This window comes from Gymnoscopelus microlampas (assembly GCF_963454915.1).
Source record: "Gymnoscopelus microlampas genome assembly, chromosome: 12".
Classification (NCBI taxonomy): Eukaryota; Metazoa; Chordata; class Actinopteri; order Myctophiformes; family Myctophidae; genus Gymnoscopelus; species Gymnoscopelus microlampas.
Genome location: NC_139949.1, coordinates 32386828 through 32405210, shown reverse-complemented (window position 1 = coordinate 32405210; position 18383 = coordinate 32386828). Strand labels below are relative to the sequence as shown.

Below are 18383 nucleotides of genomic sequence, written 5' to 3'. Positions count from 1 at the left end.
TATTTAACTGGGGACCCCCCACCCTTATAAGCACTTGGAATGTAGGAGTTGAGGCATTCAATTTTATTTGAATCTGTTCCACAGATAAATACTGTGAAAATAGCAGACCTGCAAGCTGTAGATCGGCTAGTTTGACAATTCTTGCCGCTTTCTTATATTATTTGACAATTTGGCCAATGTTTGATCAGTTTTTTTTTTTCTTAATTTTTTGGGGGTATTAAAAAGGTCTTAAAAGTCCTTAAATCATCACTTGACTGTCATCTGGGACCCCCCAAAAATCATGTGGGGACCCCCCTGGGTGTCCCGGCCCACAGGTTGAGAACAACTGGTGTAGACAACGATATGTCTCCCACGATAGACATCGATAGCCGATTCTTTTCACTTCCTTCACAGTTCCGCTCCCAAACAGTTGTCCCCAACCGGCCTCCCATCCGTGAATACGGTCAATTGTGTTTGTTGGAGCACCTGGCCAAGGCGGAGTTGCCGAGTCACAACAGTGGAGGGCAGGAACTTTACCCCTGCACCACATGGACGCCCACTGAGAGGGCTGTTTTTGTTATTATTTCATAGTTTTTTAATCGCGTCTCACCACAAGCAATGAATAATAGTTTGATTGCAACTAATCACAACTCATTTGTCAACCACAAAGTAACTTGTCATTCCATCGTTGTATGTTACTGCATGTGCGTTCTACAGTATCCTTTCGCATCTCTTGCTGAATCTGTAGTTTTGTAGTCTTAACTGCTAAAATACATAGTCAGACGGAGGCTGTGTATGCCGCTTTGCTCTCTTGGGTATTTGATGTGTGTGTGAATAACGGCATGGTGCTGGGTCACAGCATGCATGGCCTGTTGCTGTCCATCGGCGGTGGTGCTGAACCATTCTGCACACGATGCATGTAGAGTGTACATGCATCTATTGCTTTGTCCATTCTGGCAGCCTATTTGATTTTTTTTGTGCTTCTGAACAAGCAAGCAATCTTGTTGCTTGCTTGTTCTGAAGCACGCAACGGTTCATTAAATAACAATTTGTGTTTATGATAGGATATTATATTATATTTTCTATATTTTACAGTTGTGAATTTTAAAATGATTTAATCAGAATGACCCCTCGAGAGTGATCCGCCCCCTCTATGCTGAGAGTCTCTAGCTCCAACCCCTGGAAGGAACATTTGAGACTTCTCCTAATTATGTCATTTTTGTTGTTGCTGGTGATTATACGTTTATTCAGTCAAAGATTGATGAAAGGTTTATATAATTACACAAAAATATATTTCTGTGGGAGCAAAACTCAAAATGCTAATGTCTGAGTTAAAGATGTTGCAAATGCAAATATATTGTATGGTAGCAGGTTCAAACGTACACTTAGCTTTTTGGCTGGTCAATATCAGACCACATGAGCAGAAAACAATGTGTTTTTTTCAACACTAGTACACACCCAAATTATATACATTATATAATTGAGGCAGTTGTACGATCCACATCTTTATATTGATTGAATACTTTATTAACAAGTTGCAAACAGTACAGCAAGTATCATTCACAGACTCACCGCCATCTTGGCTTTGACCATATCCTCCATTTGGATGTGCAGGTCCTCTATTTCAATCTCCATGCCCTTACGGGCCTTCACTGCTGCGGCGCACGTGAACTCCGACTCCTCCAGCTGTGAGAGAAAGGACAAAGGAGGAAAGTAGGAGGGAATGAGAATGAGCTGTGGTGAAGGATGCTTCCTGAATGTCTCTAAAAATACCACAATAGCCAGAAGGCTGATTATAATTAAAAAAGAAGGGAGAAGAAACAAGTAGTCTCGAAATGTGTTAATGTCCAATTTGCAGGTTGTATATTTTGCTCAATAAAACATGTTGGTAGGATGCTCACAGCCAGGCCAAATTGAGCTTCAGGGGTTTATTTCACCACTTTCAACATGGCTACATCCCTACATTATTTTGGGCGTGTCATTATAGGCACAATTTTTGTTTTACGAGGGTTTAGGAGGTTGCACTTCTTTGATCTGGCTAGGTGTAAGGAGCAGCTAGCAGGACTTTGAGACTCTGGTAAAACTGTATATTAAGGTCGGGTCTATAATGCATTATAATTCACTTTTGAGGCATTATAACACTTGTTATAAATGTTTATATTATGCATAACAACTTTAACAAGGTTTATGAAGTATTACAAGTGCTGGTCACAATGCATTATACGTTCATCTCAGCTGAAAAGCACATAAAGCCTTAGGTAAAATGAGAGAATAATTGAATAAGTGCATTATAAGGCATTATTGATGCAATTATAATGCATTATAGACCCGACCTTAATATACAGTCTTATGGTTCCACCATCCTTTTTTGTACAATATAGTAAATATAGTGTTGTACTTGATTTTTCAGTTGGGAGGTCTCTCTCTTGTTGGGGGCATTGCTCTTCAGGTGGTCCAGCATGATCTGGGTGTCAGCCAGCAGCACCTTTGTTCTCTTTAGGTCTTTCTTTAGCTTCTTCTCTGTCTCCACATCCCTTTGGCCCACCTGAAACACAAAGCACTTTATTATAACATCACTGCCCTTGTCAAAATACTAGTTTGTGCAATACTGCTGTATGCTGCTTCAGAAACCCACAGCACAAGAGTCGACTCCAAAGGGAATCTTTCAAAGGGTTCAGACTGCTGTAACAATATACAGTAAGTGCTCTACTTGAGCGCGAGCGCGTGCACACACACAAATAAACACGCGTGCAGCGATTACCTGGTCCTGAGCACTCAGCAGTTTGGACTCCAGCTCCCTTCTGTCACGCAACACTTTCTGCTTGTCGTCATACTCCTCTTCGAGCTGCACTTCCATCTGCTTCAGCTGTAGGACGCACACACACGCACACGCACGCGCACGCACACGCACACGCACACACGCACGCACGCACGCGCGCACACACACACACACACACACACACACACACACACACACACACACACACACACACACACACACACACACACACACACACGGTTCACATAACAAAGTCAGACACAACCCCATCTATCACATGACACGACTGCTCTCACAGGTCAAAGACAAATGGGCCGATGCTTCAGAGGACAGTGAAGCATGTAATCACAGTGTATAAACATAGTTCAACCAAGTTGCAGTCAAAAACTTTGCAACAGTATGAAATCAAAAACGTAAATACCTACTAGTCGGACGAGATGTGGTCGAAACAGAGTATTAAGCGTCCAATAAATTAACCAGGTAATGTTAGGCTTTGGTGGAATGTATGAGCACAGGGTAGTTTAACACACGGTTTCATGCACAAGTGTGTGCTTGGAGGGGAATCTGTCAAAGCTCCCTTATTGAGCCTTTGAGCAGATTTTGTGTTTATTGTTGGTTCAAGAGGTGTTAGAATGATGAGACCTTCTTATTGCAGGACTGTCTGATCTCCTCCACCTCGTCATCCTTGCTCTCCATTTCTTTGGAGTGGTTCTGGCGTTGTCTTTCCATCTCCATCTCAAGACGTAGCTTGGCCTGAAGAGCGGGGAGACAGATACTCACAGTGTCACGCACCTCAAACAGACACAACAAACATAATATGTGAGCGACTGAGCGTATTGTCAACCGAACATTTTCCAGTTGACAATACGCTGTCTTTTCAAACAACACTTGAGGACAGAGTCCTACGACGAAGTTTATATTAAGCCTTACACAGTGTCATGACGCTGACACATTCTGAGAATCCGTCGAGTTTCAGTGCAAAGTCTATGGAGACGAGTGAACTTATATTCAACAAAAACAGACCCGACAAACCAATCAGTGTGCTGTCTGTGCACTGTACTCCGAAGCAGGCATATACACTCAACACAGCTGAATAGGACTACTGTACGCAAGTTGCAAATATTGATGAAGTATTAAATTAGCAGTTGTAGGTGAGGAAATTAAGATTGAGCAACTTCATGCCCTATTTAATGCCTAAAATGTATACGTCTTTCAGAAAACAGCCATAGACATTTTAGCCATAGACGAGTATCAAGTGTCTGCACTTCTACTGCCTGTCTGTGTGAGCTCTGCTACAGGGTGCAGCTCCTCACTTTGATCCGATGAGCACCACAGTTTCTCACTGGGGGTGGACAAGGCACGCCACAGGCTTCACCACTTGAGACGGACAGAAACCGACTGCTGTATGGAAGTAGCGAATAGGTACGTTTTAAACTAGCAGTTGTAGACAGATAGACAACAAACTACATGTACAAACATAAACAACCTATCCCCAGTATTGTAGGCAGAGAGCAGGGACAGCTTGGTGCAGAGGATACGTACATAAAAGTGTTGCTCGTCTCTGGCAGCTTGTTTTGTAAACAACCTATTCATTTTAGGCAGTAAATAGGTCATGTACTTGCTCAATCTTGATTAATAATTTATAAAAGAATCTACAGCTGCTAGTTTAAAACTTTGTTTGCTACTTCCATACAGTCTGTTTCTTCACCTCAGTAGTAGACATGCACGTTGTCACGCAGTGACAGATAGGCTGTCACTCATAACATCAGACATGCCCCAATTATTGCATTTAGCGCCGCAAACTAACGTGGACGCTGCTGCTGTGCATTCAGCGTTACCAATGGTGTAAAGTAACAAAGTACATTTACCGCGTTGTGAGCTTGTAGATCGGCTATTTTCAAACATTTTACTACTTTTACTTTTGGTACTTTAAGTATATTTTTATGCCAATACTTTTGTACTTTAACTCAAGTAACATTTTGATCACAGGCCTTTTACTTGTAACAGTATTTCTACATTGTGGTATTGTTACTTTTACTTAAGTAAAATATCTGAGCACTTCTTCCACCACTGAGCGTTACACAGTGTGTCCCTCGCCACATCTCATACCTGCTCCAGCATCTGGATGGATCCAGCCTGTTCGTCCAGTTCTTCTTCCTGGTCTTTGACCTTGGCTTCAAGGTCGCGAAGTTGCTTCTTGACCTTGGCCAGCGAGGCCTCGTCCTTGGACTCCTGGGAGGTGAGGTCCTGGAGCTCCGCCTCTAACTGCTGCACTTTCAGGCTCGCGGAACACAGCTCAAGGTCCTTGTCCTGCCGGGGCGATGGCACAGAGAACGTTAGTCGGAGAGACGGACAGAGGCACGCTCACACACGCACACACACGCACACACACGCGCGCACAGGGACCCGGAACAACCCCATTATGCCGTATATAGACCTGGTAGACATCAGGATCTATCAAGGGTATGTGGTGTAGCCTATACCTGCAGCTGCTGGCGGAGGCTGAACATCTCCCCAGTCATCATGTCCTTCTCTCTGGCCAGCTTCTCTCTCTGGCTCCTCTCTCTTTGTACCTCAGCCTGAGATTGGCTCTGTTCCAGGTCAAATCTGAAACGCACACCCACACACATAGACACTTGAGAGGGATGATGAATATTTGTGGGATCGCTTTTTGGGTCATTTCAATGGAGAAATGCCATTTAGTGACGTCATAATGCATAATGCCATTCTAGTGAATGGTAATGCCATTCTAGTTATTATTATTCTCCCCGTTTTTTGGGTCATTTCAATGGAGAAGTGCCATTTAGTGATGTCATAATGCATAATGCCATTCTAGTGAATGGTAATGCCATTCTAGTGACGTCATAATACTGATGTCATTGTATTATGACCCTACTATAACACTACTAACACTATCAATACTTAATACCAGCTCAACATTCTTAGCGATCCCACACTGTTTCTTCAGGAACAGTACTTTCTACTATTGAAGACTGCAACCATATTCTACTGTCCATTGCTCTCAGAGATTATAAATACTGTATATATTACTTTGAAATATCAAGTGTGGCAATTCATTTACGGTATTAGAACAATTTCTATCAGCAAATATATGCTAAGCCTAACTTTCAGAAACTTTACTCATTTTGTAACTTTTTTTGTTATGAATGTTGTCATTGGCACGAGTAATCTCACTACAGACGTGAATGTTTTACCGTTAACCTTTCTGTGAAAGTATCTCTACCGTTAATTTACATTTGGATTATAATGGCGCGCATGTTTTATTCAATTGTCTGGGGCGGCAGCATTGAGGCCATGTTGAACTTCACAGTTAAGTGTTCTGTACTCTCAGCTCTGTGTAATTCTCCTTTTCTCTCCCAAAGCACAACTGAAAGTAATTTCTCCCCCGAAGCATCTTCAATTAGCCACAGGGGAGAAAGTCAGTAAGAAAGTAATAGCCAGCACTCCGAATTCATATGCGCACGGACAGACACAGCAAACGCGGACACGTTTCGGGCATCAAGCCTTCCCCAGCATGTATGAAAGTTCACATTTTGCCACAGCCATGACTTCTCAAGTGCTTAAAGTCTGGAGTCATTTTCTCTGCTAATGCAACGCCGGCAATTACAGACCACCTCCACTATTCAAATGAGTCACCATTGTATTCTAAGTCCAGATGTCTGCATTGTGAGTCACTCAAGAACAAAGGAATGAGGAGTAGATACACAGACAGACAGACAGACAGACAGACAGACAGACAGAGAGGAGTTTGTCCAGGGACAGGGCACAGATTAATTTGACAGTCAATGTGCAGATGGCTGGGACTGAAGGAGGCAGCGACGACGTCTCCATAAGGCCACAGCCACCTGTCACCATGCTGTGGGAATGGAAGGTGCAGTAAAGGTGCTTTCACATACAGTACATGAATTGCCAAAATATGTGTCTGAAGAATTGTTTTCCTATGGAGAGAGCAATAGCACTGTATACACCTGTGCAATGAAATTGCAGCTTTATTAGATGGAATAGACGCATGCTATTTTTAGAGTGTGTGGGGCTGGGGGGGGGGCTTGCACCCTACTACTGTACGAGCTGAGCTGCTCTGTAACTGGTTGCCAGACAAGTTGAACAGGGCCGTGGTACCAGATAAACCGGGTGCTGGTCTGGTAGTGTAGTGGGAGAAGGTATACCAGGGTGCCGATCTAGTACATCCTCAAAACAGACATCTGAGTGTGCTGCTTAGTCATATGTTGAGTGCTTCTGTTTAAAGCTAAAGCTGTTATGCAACGTCTTTCGTCAGGCGGCAGAGTATTATTAACTCCACCAGCAACCGGATGGTTTCATGCAGTTATGGAAAGTAACTAAGTACATTTACTTAAGTACTGTACTTAAGTATAGTTTTGAGGTACTTTTACTTTACTGGAGTATTTCCAATTTTTCATGTCTCCAACAACGTAAGTCTCATAGGAACGAGTGCAGTCATCAACTACAGTACAGCAGTTGACGCCTCATTAATACAGGTTGATGCCTTTATTCGTGGTGAAAAATCAACTTGTTAAATTGTCGCTTTATCGCCGCATGACTTTTTACTCGGGCCAGTTTCGAATTGCAGCCACCTGTAAGTGCTCTTTTAGAGCGGTTTTGAAGGAGAGTAAGGATTCATATTGCTAGGGCATTCCACATTTTTGTGGCATAGCAGTACGAATTTAATCCCTTGTTAGAGCCAAAACTGGCTTGAACGTTTGTGGACGTGATTTGTGAACGTGATTTGTGGACGTGATTTGTGGACGTGATCTGTGAACGTGATTCAGTGTTCTGTGTGGTACTCATACATTTTCAGACTAATTTATGGCATGAAAAACACATCACGGGTGTGTAACTCCCTTTATAGAAGAAAATGATGAACAAAGATTTCAGCCTATTGATTAAAATAATAAAAGAAAGGCATCATTTAGAAAGTGGGACGGGGGGACAGGGGATAGGGCTAGTAGTGTCGATCTTATTTTTTTGCTTTTCCCTAGCCTGTTTGTTCGTAAACCTGTTTGTCCAGGGAAACCTATTTAGGAACTTTTGACCAGTGGCTCTGTGGCTACAAAGCCACTTGACCCTTCTATCTGTCTATCTATATGTGACCAACTACCTGCCTGATCATTCATTCATCCATTTATCCATCCATTCATCAATCCATTCATCCATCCACCCGTCTACAGATGAGGGTGCAAGTTTATGTGATGCTCACTTGCGCTGTTTCTTCTCCAGCTCATAGTTGCGGGTCTGTTGGCCCTCCAGATGCAGTTTGGTGTCCTGAAGCTCTGCCGTCAGCCTCTGGCATTTCTTCTTCAGCTGCTGCACAGCACGCTGCACGTCCTCATTGTCTGTCTGCAAGTCAGCCACCTGCAGTGCACATGCATACACATAGATAATGTACACAAGGATATTCTGAACGTTTATCTTAATGGTGTGCAATGCTAATGAGAACACCATCTCCTTCACTCGGGAAATCAGAATGTCTGCCTGGACTCATTTGTTCAAGGACAAAGGAGAGTTAAGGTCTCCTCACTGTGTTTGTTCGAATGTAGGCAGACAAACAAATAGAAAACACTAACAGGCCTCCATCTTTCAACAATGAGCTACTGAAGTATTAGAACAAAAGCTTTGAGCCTAATTTATGCTTTACTGACCAAGTGTTTGCAAGAAATTGTCCTCAGACAGAAGTTTGTTGTAAAGTTAGTATAGTAACCAGATAACAAGCCAAGCAGAGAGAGTATATACAGTAAATATCCCATGCATATGCCAGCCAAACAAGTAACCTAGTAGTAAAATAGCATTGTCACTACAGAAACGTTTTTGCTTTAGTTTGAGCCATCCAATCATGGCTCAGCTACACTTAAGATAGAGTGTGTCTACAACTTTCGCACAGCACTTTGTTGCTGGAACATAAAATAGGCTTTACCCTCCGTTCTAGATGTCTCTTGCTCTGTTGTTCCGTCTCCAACTTGTCTTCAAACTCCTGCTGAAGTTTCTTTTTGATGAACTCTGTCTCACGGACGGCCCGGTTATACCTTATACGCCATTCTCCGCCTGGAAGGTAAAAGCAGTGTTGAGAAGTGCCTGTGCCTTTAATGCAAGGACCTGCAGAATGTATAGAGGACCTGCAGACGCTATAGAGCAGTGGTTCTCAAAATGGGGTCCAGGGACCCCCAGGGGTCCTTGGCATCCCAAGCCAAATTGGTTCATATACAGTAGCTTCCATCAGTTTAACTTCCAAATCAGAGAAACTTAACGGTGAATTTAAAACAAAATTAAAAAAACAATAACACTTTGCCGTGGGAGTGATTTAGTGAAGTTCTGAACCTTGCCAACCACTGGATATGTCTTTTGTAAAGTTGCGATGTGAGACAGTGATGGAATACGGAGGGCTTGCTGTTACCATGGATATGTATTGAATACAGTCACTACATCTGTGATTGCGACAGTGGTGAGTGACATTGTTTTTACAAGTACGTATGTATCCATATAGAATATAAATAGGATATAAATAGGATGATATAATTCATGCGGTTGGATGACAGATGGATAATGAACGTATACACGCGTATTGGGCTGATGAAAAAGCCCATCTACAGTCTCTGTCTCCGATGTGCGGGCCAGGCTACTTGAAGTGAGGTGCGCGGCCCAAACCTCTAGTTTTATTATACATCAGCAATTTGAAAATCGTGAGAATTATTTTTTTATTATATTTAATGTTATTATATTATAACATTTTAACAACACACATCTTGCATTGGGGTCCCTAATTAAGGTCTGTGACCAAATACAATCAATTTAGGGGTCAATTTGGGAGTCCTTGACATGAAAGAGTTTGAGAACTACTGGTATAAAGGACCTGCAGACTGTTTGAAATGGATCATACTGACAGGACTGACCCCTGGGGGGGGGGGATAGATGTGGCGTTCATATTAGAGGGAATACTATCTTCCCCACATAAAAGAAAATGTCTTTCATCAAAGCCTTCCCTTCAACAACAGCAATAAGGTCAACGGGACACCACCCATTACCTTTTAAGTTTCTCAACTGTAATAATCTAAATGAAAACCAAATATACACCTTCAATACACCTCAGGTAAAAAGAAGAATTCCACGTGCAGCATCGCATTTGACGGTGAAGGACAAATTTAAGTGGCACTCTCCACAGTTCTTAACTGACCCTAATTCTGTACCTGTCAGAGGCTATCAGAGCCACAGCAGCGCCTGGGCACACTTTGAGGTGCAGCTTCATTTCTAAGGCTTATCATTTTGGTGGCTGTCCATTTCTCCTGCACATACCACCGCTGGCTCCTCCATCAGCGCTCCCTATTAGCATATATATAACATAATGACAGCTTGCAGGGCCACCGGCTCTGATCCCTTACGATTATTTTCTCATTCATCGGAGGATTCGGATATGCTCTATAATGGCTTGTCTGCAGGGGGAAAAAAGTGTCACGGACACAACACCCTCGCTGCAAGCACACCCGGAAGCAAAAGAACAAAGACACACAAGCCTGGGATTTAGGCTGGGTAGTATGCATCTTAATCCCGTGGCTGTGAATTAGTATTCTCAGATAGGACACTTAATGCAATTATGCAAGATGTGACCCAGCCACGCTATCATGTTCTCCTGCTTAACCAGCCCAATGGCGCCTCTTATTACCACAGTTGTGACCGGCATGAGTAAGGAATTTCAAACTGTGCTTATAATCCTCGTCTGAAGGATTCAGCCCAGCAAGTAAGGCAGGCTTAGGCAGCTGCACAGGGTGGCACAAGTCATCTGGAATAAATGTCTGAAAATGCAGTGGGATCCATTAAAATTTGAGTGCAGAGCAAAGCCTGTAAAAGTAGCATTCTAAAGAAAATCATCTCTTGTTCAAATGTATAAAAAATATTCTAATAATATGAATGCACTCATATTACTCTAGGGCATGGTTTAATGGACTAGTTAAAGCCACTGATCTCAGAAGCATGGACCATTTCCAGCCAGAATAATAAATCTCACTCGACATTTATTTTAGCCTTGTTATAAGCTGTGAATGAACATTAGCATTCGAGGCAGCAAAAACGATCAGGGTAAAAAGGAGCTTTCATTGCGTTTGCCCTGCCAGAGCCTACTGGAAGGTATTCAGACTGACCAGCGTCATCGTCGTCATCCGCCAACTCCCCATTCAGCTCCGCCGTTCTCAGGAGCCGGGCCTCCATCACCTCCACCTCCTGTGACTCCATCTGCTTCTTCATGGCATCAAACTTGGCCTGGGATGGGACAGATTGTAACAGTGAGCGGTCGTAGCAGCCAGGTGTTCACTGTAGTTCCTGTGGCACCCCGCGAGTCCATTTTGAGGCATTGTTACATCCTCAGAGTCAAGTGTGTGTGTGTGTGTGTGTGTGTGTGTGTGTGTGTGTGTGTGTGTGTGTGTGTGTGTGTGTGTGTGTGTGTGTGTGTGTGTGTGTGTGTGTGTGTGTGTGCGTGTGCGTGCGTGTCTGTGTGTGTGTGTGTGTGTGTGCACGCGCGCATACTGTACCTGTAGGTCCTTCATGTCCTTCTCTAGACGCATTCTTTCTGAGGTCTCAGTCTCTAATAGCTGTGACGCTGACTCTGCCGTATTCCTCTCATCGGCCAACTCTGCCAACAACTCTGTGATCTAGAGGACACACACGCAGACACACACACACACACACACACACACACACACACACACACACACACACACACACACACACACACACACACACACACACACACAAACACACAGTACATCAGACACAGTACTGACAGCAATAACAACAACATGATAAGCAAAAAGCGTCTTCCGGGTGTAATACAAACCAGCACTTCCTTATTACCATACAGGTAAGCAGTCAAACCTCCACATGAATCCATAGGGTGTAACACAATGATTGGCCTCCACACTTTAATTTCAGCAGTGCAACAACACAAACACAACAAAGACACACCCTGCTCTCCAGTCGATCGGTGTTCAGTCTCAATTCATTCCTCTCTTTCTCCACCTTCTCCAGCTTTGACCTCTGCAGCTGGATGTCCTCCTGAAACACAGAGTTGCAACATAAGACAGGATAAGATAAGTAGGCAAAAAGAAAAGTAGAGACGGGATCCAATAATGGCATGGCTGGCTCCAATGTGGCTCTCTGACATCATATTGATGATGATATTAGTCTTGCCCAAATGTGGAGAGACAATGGGATGCAGGGGGACGTTCTGCATCTATTTTTCAGTGCTTTGCATGAATACATTTGTAGCGAGTCATTGTGCTGTAGGCAAAACATTACAGGTGCATGCACTCACGTTTAACTTTATACAAACAATGATGTACTGTAAGTTATCTCCAAATTGGGGTGTGGTTTCAGCCAGATGCATTATCAAACATCCATTGTCAAATTAAAGTTAAATATTTCAGAAAGTATAAAACACAAAAGAAAATGGATCTTCTATGTTAGCCTATACTCAATTTGGCACCGATAGGTCCAGCGGATTGCGAAGTTAGCAATGGACACACACGCACGCGCACGCGCACGCACACGCACACGCACACGCACACGCACACACACACTCACGCACACACACACAGACCCTAACCCTCTTATAGACGGTTAGCCTCTTTCAATAATAATAATACAAACAAGCAGACAATTCAAGAAAGTAGAAATTCTACATACACTTAATTATTTTGTTGTTGTAATATAAGTTGTCTATTCAAAATCTTATCTATTCAAAACGGTAAGACACATTGTACATAATGTGCAGTCATACAATAAAGCTCTTACATCTTTGGCTCTCATCTGGTCCTCAGTGAGCTGGACCTTGATGAGTGGTTGAACAGTGGTGAAGAGTTTCCACCAGGGCCAGTGCCTTACACCACGGTTCTTCAGTATGTTCTTCTGGACGCAGCGGATGGCCAGATGCTGAAGCTGTGGGGATACACACACACACACACACACACACACACACACACACACACACACACACACACACACACACACACACACACACACACACACACACAAACATACATTAGCATCACTCCACGTAGCTGACTTTGTTTGTTGATACAAACACAATCAATGTGTGCTCTGAGGCATGTGTATGTGTTTGGAAACCTGTGTGAAGTCACTTACAAGTTAAAATGCCTTATTCTGTAGGCAAAATCAATTATAGTAGTGCCAAACCTCACTAACAAAATGTTTCTGTGTCAAACATTTGTAAAATAAAATAAAACGTTTAAATTAGGCCTGTTCAACTTTGCCAACGAATAACAGGATTTTTTTTCTGTTTTTAGTTGAAGCATTCTGAGCTGAACATTATGTCCCTCAATGTGTAATTTGCGTTTGCAAGAAAGCGTTATTAAACTCTAATAGCAATTATCCAATTGTTGATAACACCATACAAATACAATTCATAGTCTTGCCATCTGATGAAAATGCAGCCTGGATAACAGCTGTGTGTTTCTTCTCTCTTAGAAATGAGACCAATATTTTAATTTCACTTTCACAAAAGTTCAGCTTATACTGTACTCCATTGTGCAAGGAAATCACTTGCCAAAAACACCACATCAACAAGCTAACAACGCATTGTGATGCAAAGCGTCGTCAGCTTGTAGATCTGTTCTTTTTGGCGAGCGACACCATCATACTATGGCGTGTAATTATAGGCTTTCCTCTTCTTGTTATTGCTCCCTTCATTCTTTATGCCTTTTATGGTGGCTAAACTATGCAAATGATTCACACAGGCATGTGCATTCAATTTACCTAGGTGGGATTCACCATTTGATGCCCGCAAATCAAGGGTGTGCACACATTTCATGAATACGACGCTGGTCTTTTCTTCAGAACAGAAATATGCTAAAATTTAGTTGAAATTTAAAGCAGCACAATGTAACTTTCCTCTACTACCCAGGAGTGCTGACATTTTTACCATTTTTACAAACATTACATTTTATTAATTATTAAGTGGATGGGAAAAACAAAAACAGGGGGTATCCTTTAACATGTAATTCTCAATATGAATGGGAAATTAAGATAAATTAGGTGTCATATTAGCAACAGCACAATGAACAGGTTAGCGTATGTACAGTCGATCAATAAATATAAGTATAAATGTGCAATATATCACCATTGAATCCATTAATTAATGCACATCGCCAATGGATGTGAATGGATATATTTACAGGCTATAAACAGTGAAATAATTGGAAAGCTGTTCATTCAGCGTTCTCTGGAGTGGTGATACAGAGCACATTCCAAGACTAGCGTTGTGTTTATTAATTAAATCAAACATGTCGGCGACTAATTCCAAGTGTTATACGATTTCCATGCTGCTTATGCGCGAGCATTTCTGGCAGAAGCAGATTATGGGCAAACCCAATTAGAGCGACATAGTTCTCAGCGTCTAGGTACACTGTGCCCTGAAGGCACCCTCTACGACCAATTAGGATTTGTCACACCATGAAGGCATTAGCATGCAGTAAAAATGCATCAAATCTCCGACAACCACATCAAACAGGGCTCATTTGTAATATTTAGCCCATAATGAGTTTTACAAACAAAAGATTAGACCACTTGAACAGCGTGAATAAACAAAGTGTTACATTATATCACATCGCGAGGGTATGACAGTGTGCGACGAAGACTGGAATTGGAATGAGGCAAGATTATGACAAAACACATGACCTCCATGCTATGCCATCTGCCTGAACACTCTACAGATACCTAATGTGCAGCTTAGCAAAAGGACTGGGAGGAAATGTCACATTTTCGGTATAACAGATGGGGATGAATGTGTTTTTCTGCTTGCCAAGTGTGTGTGTGTGTGTGTGTGTGTGTGTGTGTGTGTGTGTGTGTGTGTGTGTGTGTGTGTGTGTGTGTGTGTGTGTGTGTGTGTGTGTGTGTGTGTGTGTGTGTGGACTTTAAAATGAGAGCTACTCTACCACAGGGGGCAGTACCCGCTCTACCACCTGGCTCCACTGCGTATCCAGCTAAGACTTAAACCCACCACTTATTATGAGACTTTAGCTGCTCTACTCAGTATCTTATACTGTATATATAAATACAATTAATGTATTGTCCTAGGAAGGTTGAGATACAATGTCATATTTTGTGATGTATATTTGTCCTAATTGGTGGAGTTGAGCAAGATCACTATATCGTTAAGTCTAATTTCCTTTTTGAGCAATTGCAAGTTAAAACCATTAATCATTAATGCTCATTACATTTGCCCAGTCTAAAGAACAAGTGAAACATTGTTTCACTGCGATAGAACATGTCGATTTGAAGTCATACCTGACCACAGATGTTAGACTGTCTTCATAGTTTCATCATATTGAGTCACATCTCTCAGCCCATAGCACGAGGTGGGCGTGGGCCTGGTGCCAAGTGTTGTTTAACTACATCATCGTAAGCTTTTATCTTTTTACCTGTAGCTGTTCCAAAAATGAAAGGATGGTTTGCTGACTTTTCATCTTCACTAGTTGACTTTAGATATACAGGACAAAAAATTGTTTTAAGGTTGAATCATTTCTTGATGTTACTCAATAGATGAGTGATACTGTGACTCAAGAGGAGAGATAGAGATTTGCACTCTGAGTGCACTTTGCTAGTACCTAAAATGCTATAGTATCTGCATGTAATACAATGTGTAGCCTGCTCACTTCCACCTTTAAATAGATTCAGTATTGCAGTGATTGCCGTGACAAAGTAATGCTGTTTTATTTTGATTATATTGACAAAATATAATCAAAACTGGACTTACTGAAATGTTATGGCCACAGTTTAAAGGGTCTACACCATGAATTTTAACTTTTTCTTCTTTTTTGTGTGTTTTTGGTCTCCCCTACCTCTCTTCTATCCTCAAAAATACCCCAGTTTGAACACTCAGGCTTTCACAGCAAATCTGGGGTTTTCTGTAAATTGGTCTAAAAACAGGCCAAACTGAATTGTTCCCCCTGCCTACGTAGGCAGGGGGAACAATTCCTCCCGTTTTTCAGTTCAAAACAAACAAAAAAAAATCTTTAAAAAAAAAAGAAGAAAAATTCTTCTTTTTTTATTTTTATTTTTTTTACTTTTTCCACACAGAACCAGGAGATAACATGCATACAAACTGGCTCAATAGCGCCCTGTGCCAAACAGGACAATGTGGTATTGCAGGTGAAAGTGCTTTATAAGCCAGAGAGAAGTTAGTTGGAATGAGTATATCTGAGGCTTGATTTAGGCTCAAACCTTTTGAAAAACGTTTGAGGGACATGAACAATATGATATTAAATATTATTATTATTTTTTAAATTCATGGTGTAGACCCTTTAAAGTAAATCGATTCAGGAGGAACTAATTGCAACTCTTGCACTCCATTTCTTATTGTCTCTGCCCAGGCCTCTGCCCCGAATTCTTCAAATCGGCCTGTTATAGGTTGATTTTTGCTAAACACATTTTTTCATATTACTCCTACAGATTTTGTCCAAACATCACGCAAATCGGTACACAGTATCTCTGTAGTCATTACACAAAACGGGCCATTCAGATTTTTCTTCCAAAGATTGGCTACCAAAGTTTGTCGGAGTGGTCCGTTTTGAACAAAATGCCTCAAATAATGAACGCAGCGCAACGCACATTCCCACTAGGCCGAAGAAGAAATGCCACTTCATTTTTCAAATCAGCCTCAAGGTGGCGCTATAACAGGCCATTTCACGGTTTTACCTATAACTGCACCGATCTGTGTAAAACTTTGTATGTGCACTCCCTAGAGGCCAAGGAAAAGCCTTTGCCCTGCATCTGCCTTTTATAGCGCCACCAGGAGGCCGACTTAAGTAAAACGTTTTTTTTTAATATTACTTCAGATTGTATCCAAATTTCACGCAAATCGGTACACATGATCTCTATAGCCATGTGCTCGAGTCAGCTTTGCAACATTTATATGCCATGGTCCATGAAATAGAAGTGGGACAATGGCACAGCCACACAGATTCAACTAACTAACTCAGTGTCTCTACTGGGCCTGTTCTCACATGGAACAAATCGTAAATATGCATATTACCCCATCTCTACCCTGCAAAGACTGGGTATTTCACACAGTACAGAGGCACAGCAGCCAAATCAATTTCTACGAAGGGAGAAGAGCAAGGGCACAAGTGGATGTCATTAAACAACGATTATTCTAAGACTGGGTGGCAACACACTCAGTTAATCTCCCTCATGGAGCAAAGGAGCAATGGTTCTCCCTCAGTAATATACCACTTCACTGGCCCTGTCCAATTACTCTGCTGGAGAGGTGGTGGATTTTCAATAATAAGGAACCAAATTTGATGGGGAAGAAAAGAGAATTTATACACTCAGCATATTGTATTTATCTTTCAGATGATTCATGCAAAGAGACTGTAATGACACCCATGTAACTTTACACAATGGCAGGTTTCGCAATATGCAGAGCGATATTAGTATGTCTGCTTTGATGCAGTGATTTACTAGTATTATTGTGTAGCCGTTGTTTTCATGTAACTAACCATGTTTTGTTGATGATGGATTACAGCAGTGTAACCAAATGTGAAGAAAATACCAGTGGAAATGCATCATGACTGCAAACTCTTCTGTCAAACCTGTGAATGGCCATTTCTGAGGTACACTGTAAATCCTTATTTAATTTTCTGCAGTAGGAACCTAGCAAGGGGTCTCTTACATATGGGTCAAAAGGAAAATATCCATATTCATAAGTATGTGGTGTACGTATGACATACTGTACATACTTTATATTGATAGTATGATAATAACATTATGATAATAAATAAATACAAATCGAGTGTATCTAAATAAGAAAAACTAAAATTGCCTACTGTATTGTACCTCGCCAAAATAGAAGCAAAAAGTTACAGGGCAAAATAAAGTGACTCTTATCTTTCCATTATAGATACATTTACAAGAAAAGATGTGGGAGGGCTCAGAGGAAAAAAAAGACCCCTTAGCTAATGGATTTTGTAATGGTACAGCTGTCAAGCGAGCTTGCACGGTTCCTTACTGCTGACTTTCTGCCATTTCCAACAGATTAGAGAGCACCAAGGTTCTTGGTCTGCCGCTCTATGTGAATAATGACCTTTGAACTTAATAAGAGGAACACTGTGGCCTTTTGTGGCTTACCATTTTCAACCAACACCCATTACTCAAAAGCTGCTTGCGTTGCTATACAGTATGTGGGTAAAAATGTCAGCAGTATAGAAGCCAGTCCTAAGACACTACAGGAAGACAATGTAGTATGTTGTGGCCTATAATATATATTCATAACAATTTGTCAATGTTATTTATTGGCTTCACTGACATCACCAAAAGAGAAGTTGATTGAATTAAAAAAAGAAAGAAAATCTTCCGCTGGTTCATTATTTAATGTAGTGAGACATACTGTACATGGAGGATGGAGAGAAGCAGCGTGTCAGCAGTATGTGAGGTTCACTTGTCACATGTCATGTCAACACATGGACCCTGTGAGGATGCTGATTGGATAGCTCAGGACGCTGTGGGGGACGGGTTAGACTAATGGATTTGAGTGCAAGTAGTTCAAGTGTAAAGGAAGGAGTTGAACATGCAGATACATTGGGGCTAG

The 18383-nt window shown here is 41.8% G+C and overlaps 1 protein-coding gene across 11 annotated transcripts in view; it reads right to left on the bottom strand.

Moving 5' to 3' along the window:
- Nucleotides 1-18383, bottom strand: part of LOC311056637 (unconventional myosin-XVIIIa-like) — an 84153-nt gene that overhangs the window by 17562 nt on the left and 48208 nt on the right. For all 11 annotated transcript variants that reach the window (XM_084073413.1, XM_084073410.1, XM_084073418.1 and 8 more), the window contains 12 exons: nucleotides 12572-12715; nucleotides 11744-11833; nucleotides 11311-11430; nucleotides 10924-11041; nucleotides 8709-8836; nucleotides 7995-8149; nucleotides 5242-5365; nucleotides 4868-5068; nucleotides 3401-3511; nucleotides 2741-2845; nucleotides 2378-2524; nucleotides 1552-1665 (listed from right to left, as the gene is read on the bottom strand). In XM_084073413.1, coding sequence (XP_083929539.1) covers nucleotides 1552-1665; nucleotides 2378-2524; nucleotides 2741-2845; nucleotides 3401-3511; nucleotides 4868-5068; nucleotides 5242-5365; nucleotides 7995-8149; nucleotides 8709-8836; nucleotides 10924-11041; nucleotides 11311-11430; nucleotides 11744-11833; nucleotides 12572-12715 — 1557 coding nt within the window. The remainder of the gene's footprint in view (nucleotides 1-1551; nucleotides 1666-2377; nucleotides 2525-2740; nucleotides 2846-3400; nucleotides 3512-4867; nucleotides 5069-5241; nucleotides 5366-7994; nucleotides 8150-8708; nucleotides 8837-10923; nucleotides 11042-11310; nucleotides 11431-11743; nucleotides 11834-12571; nucleotides 12716-18383) is intronic.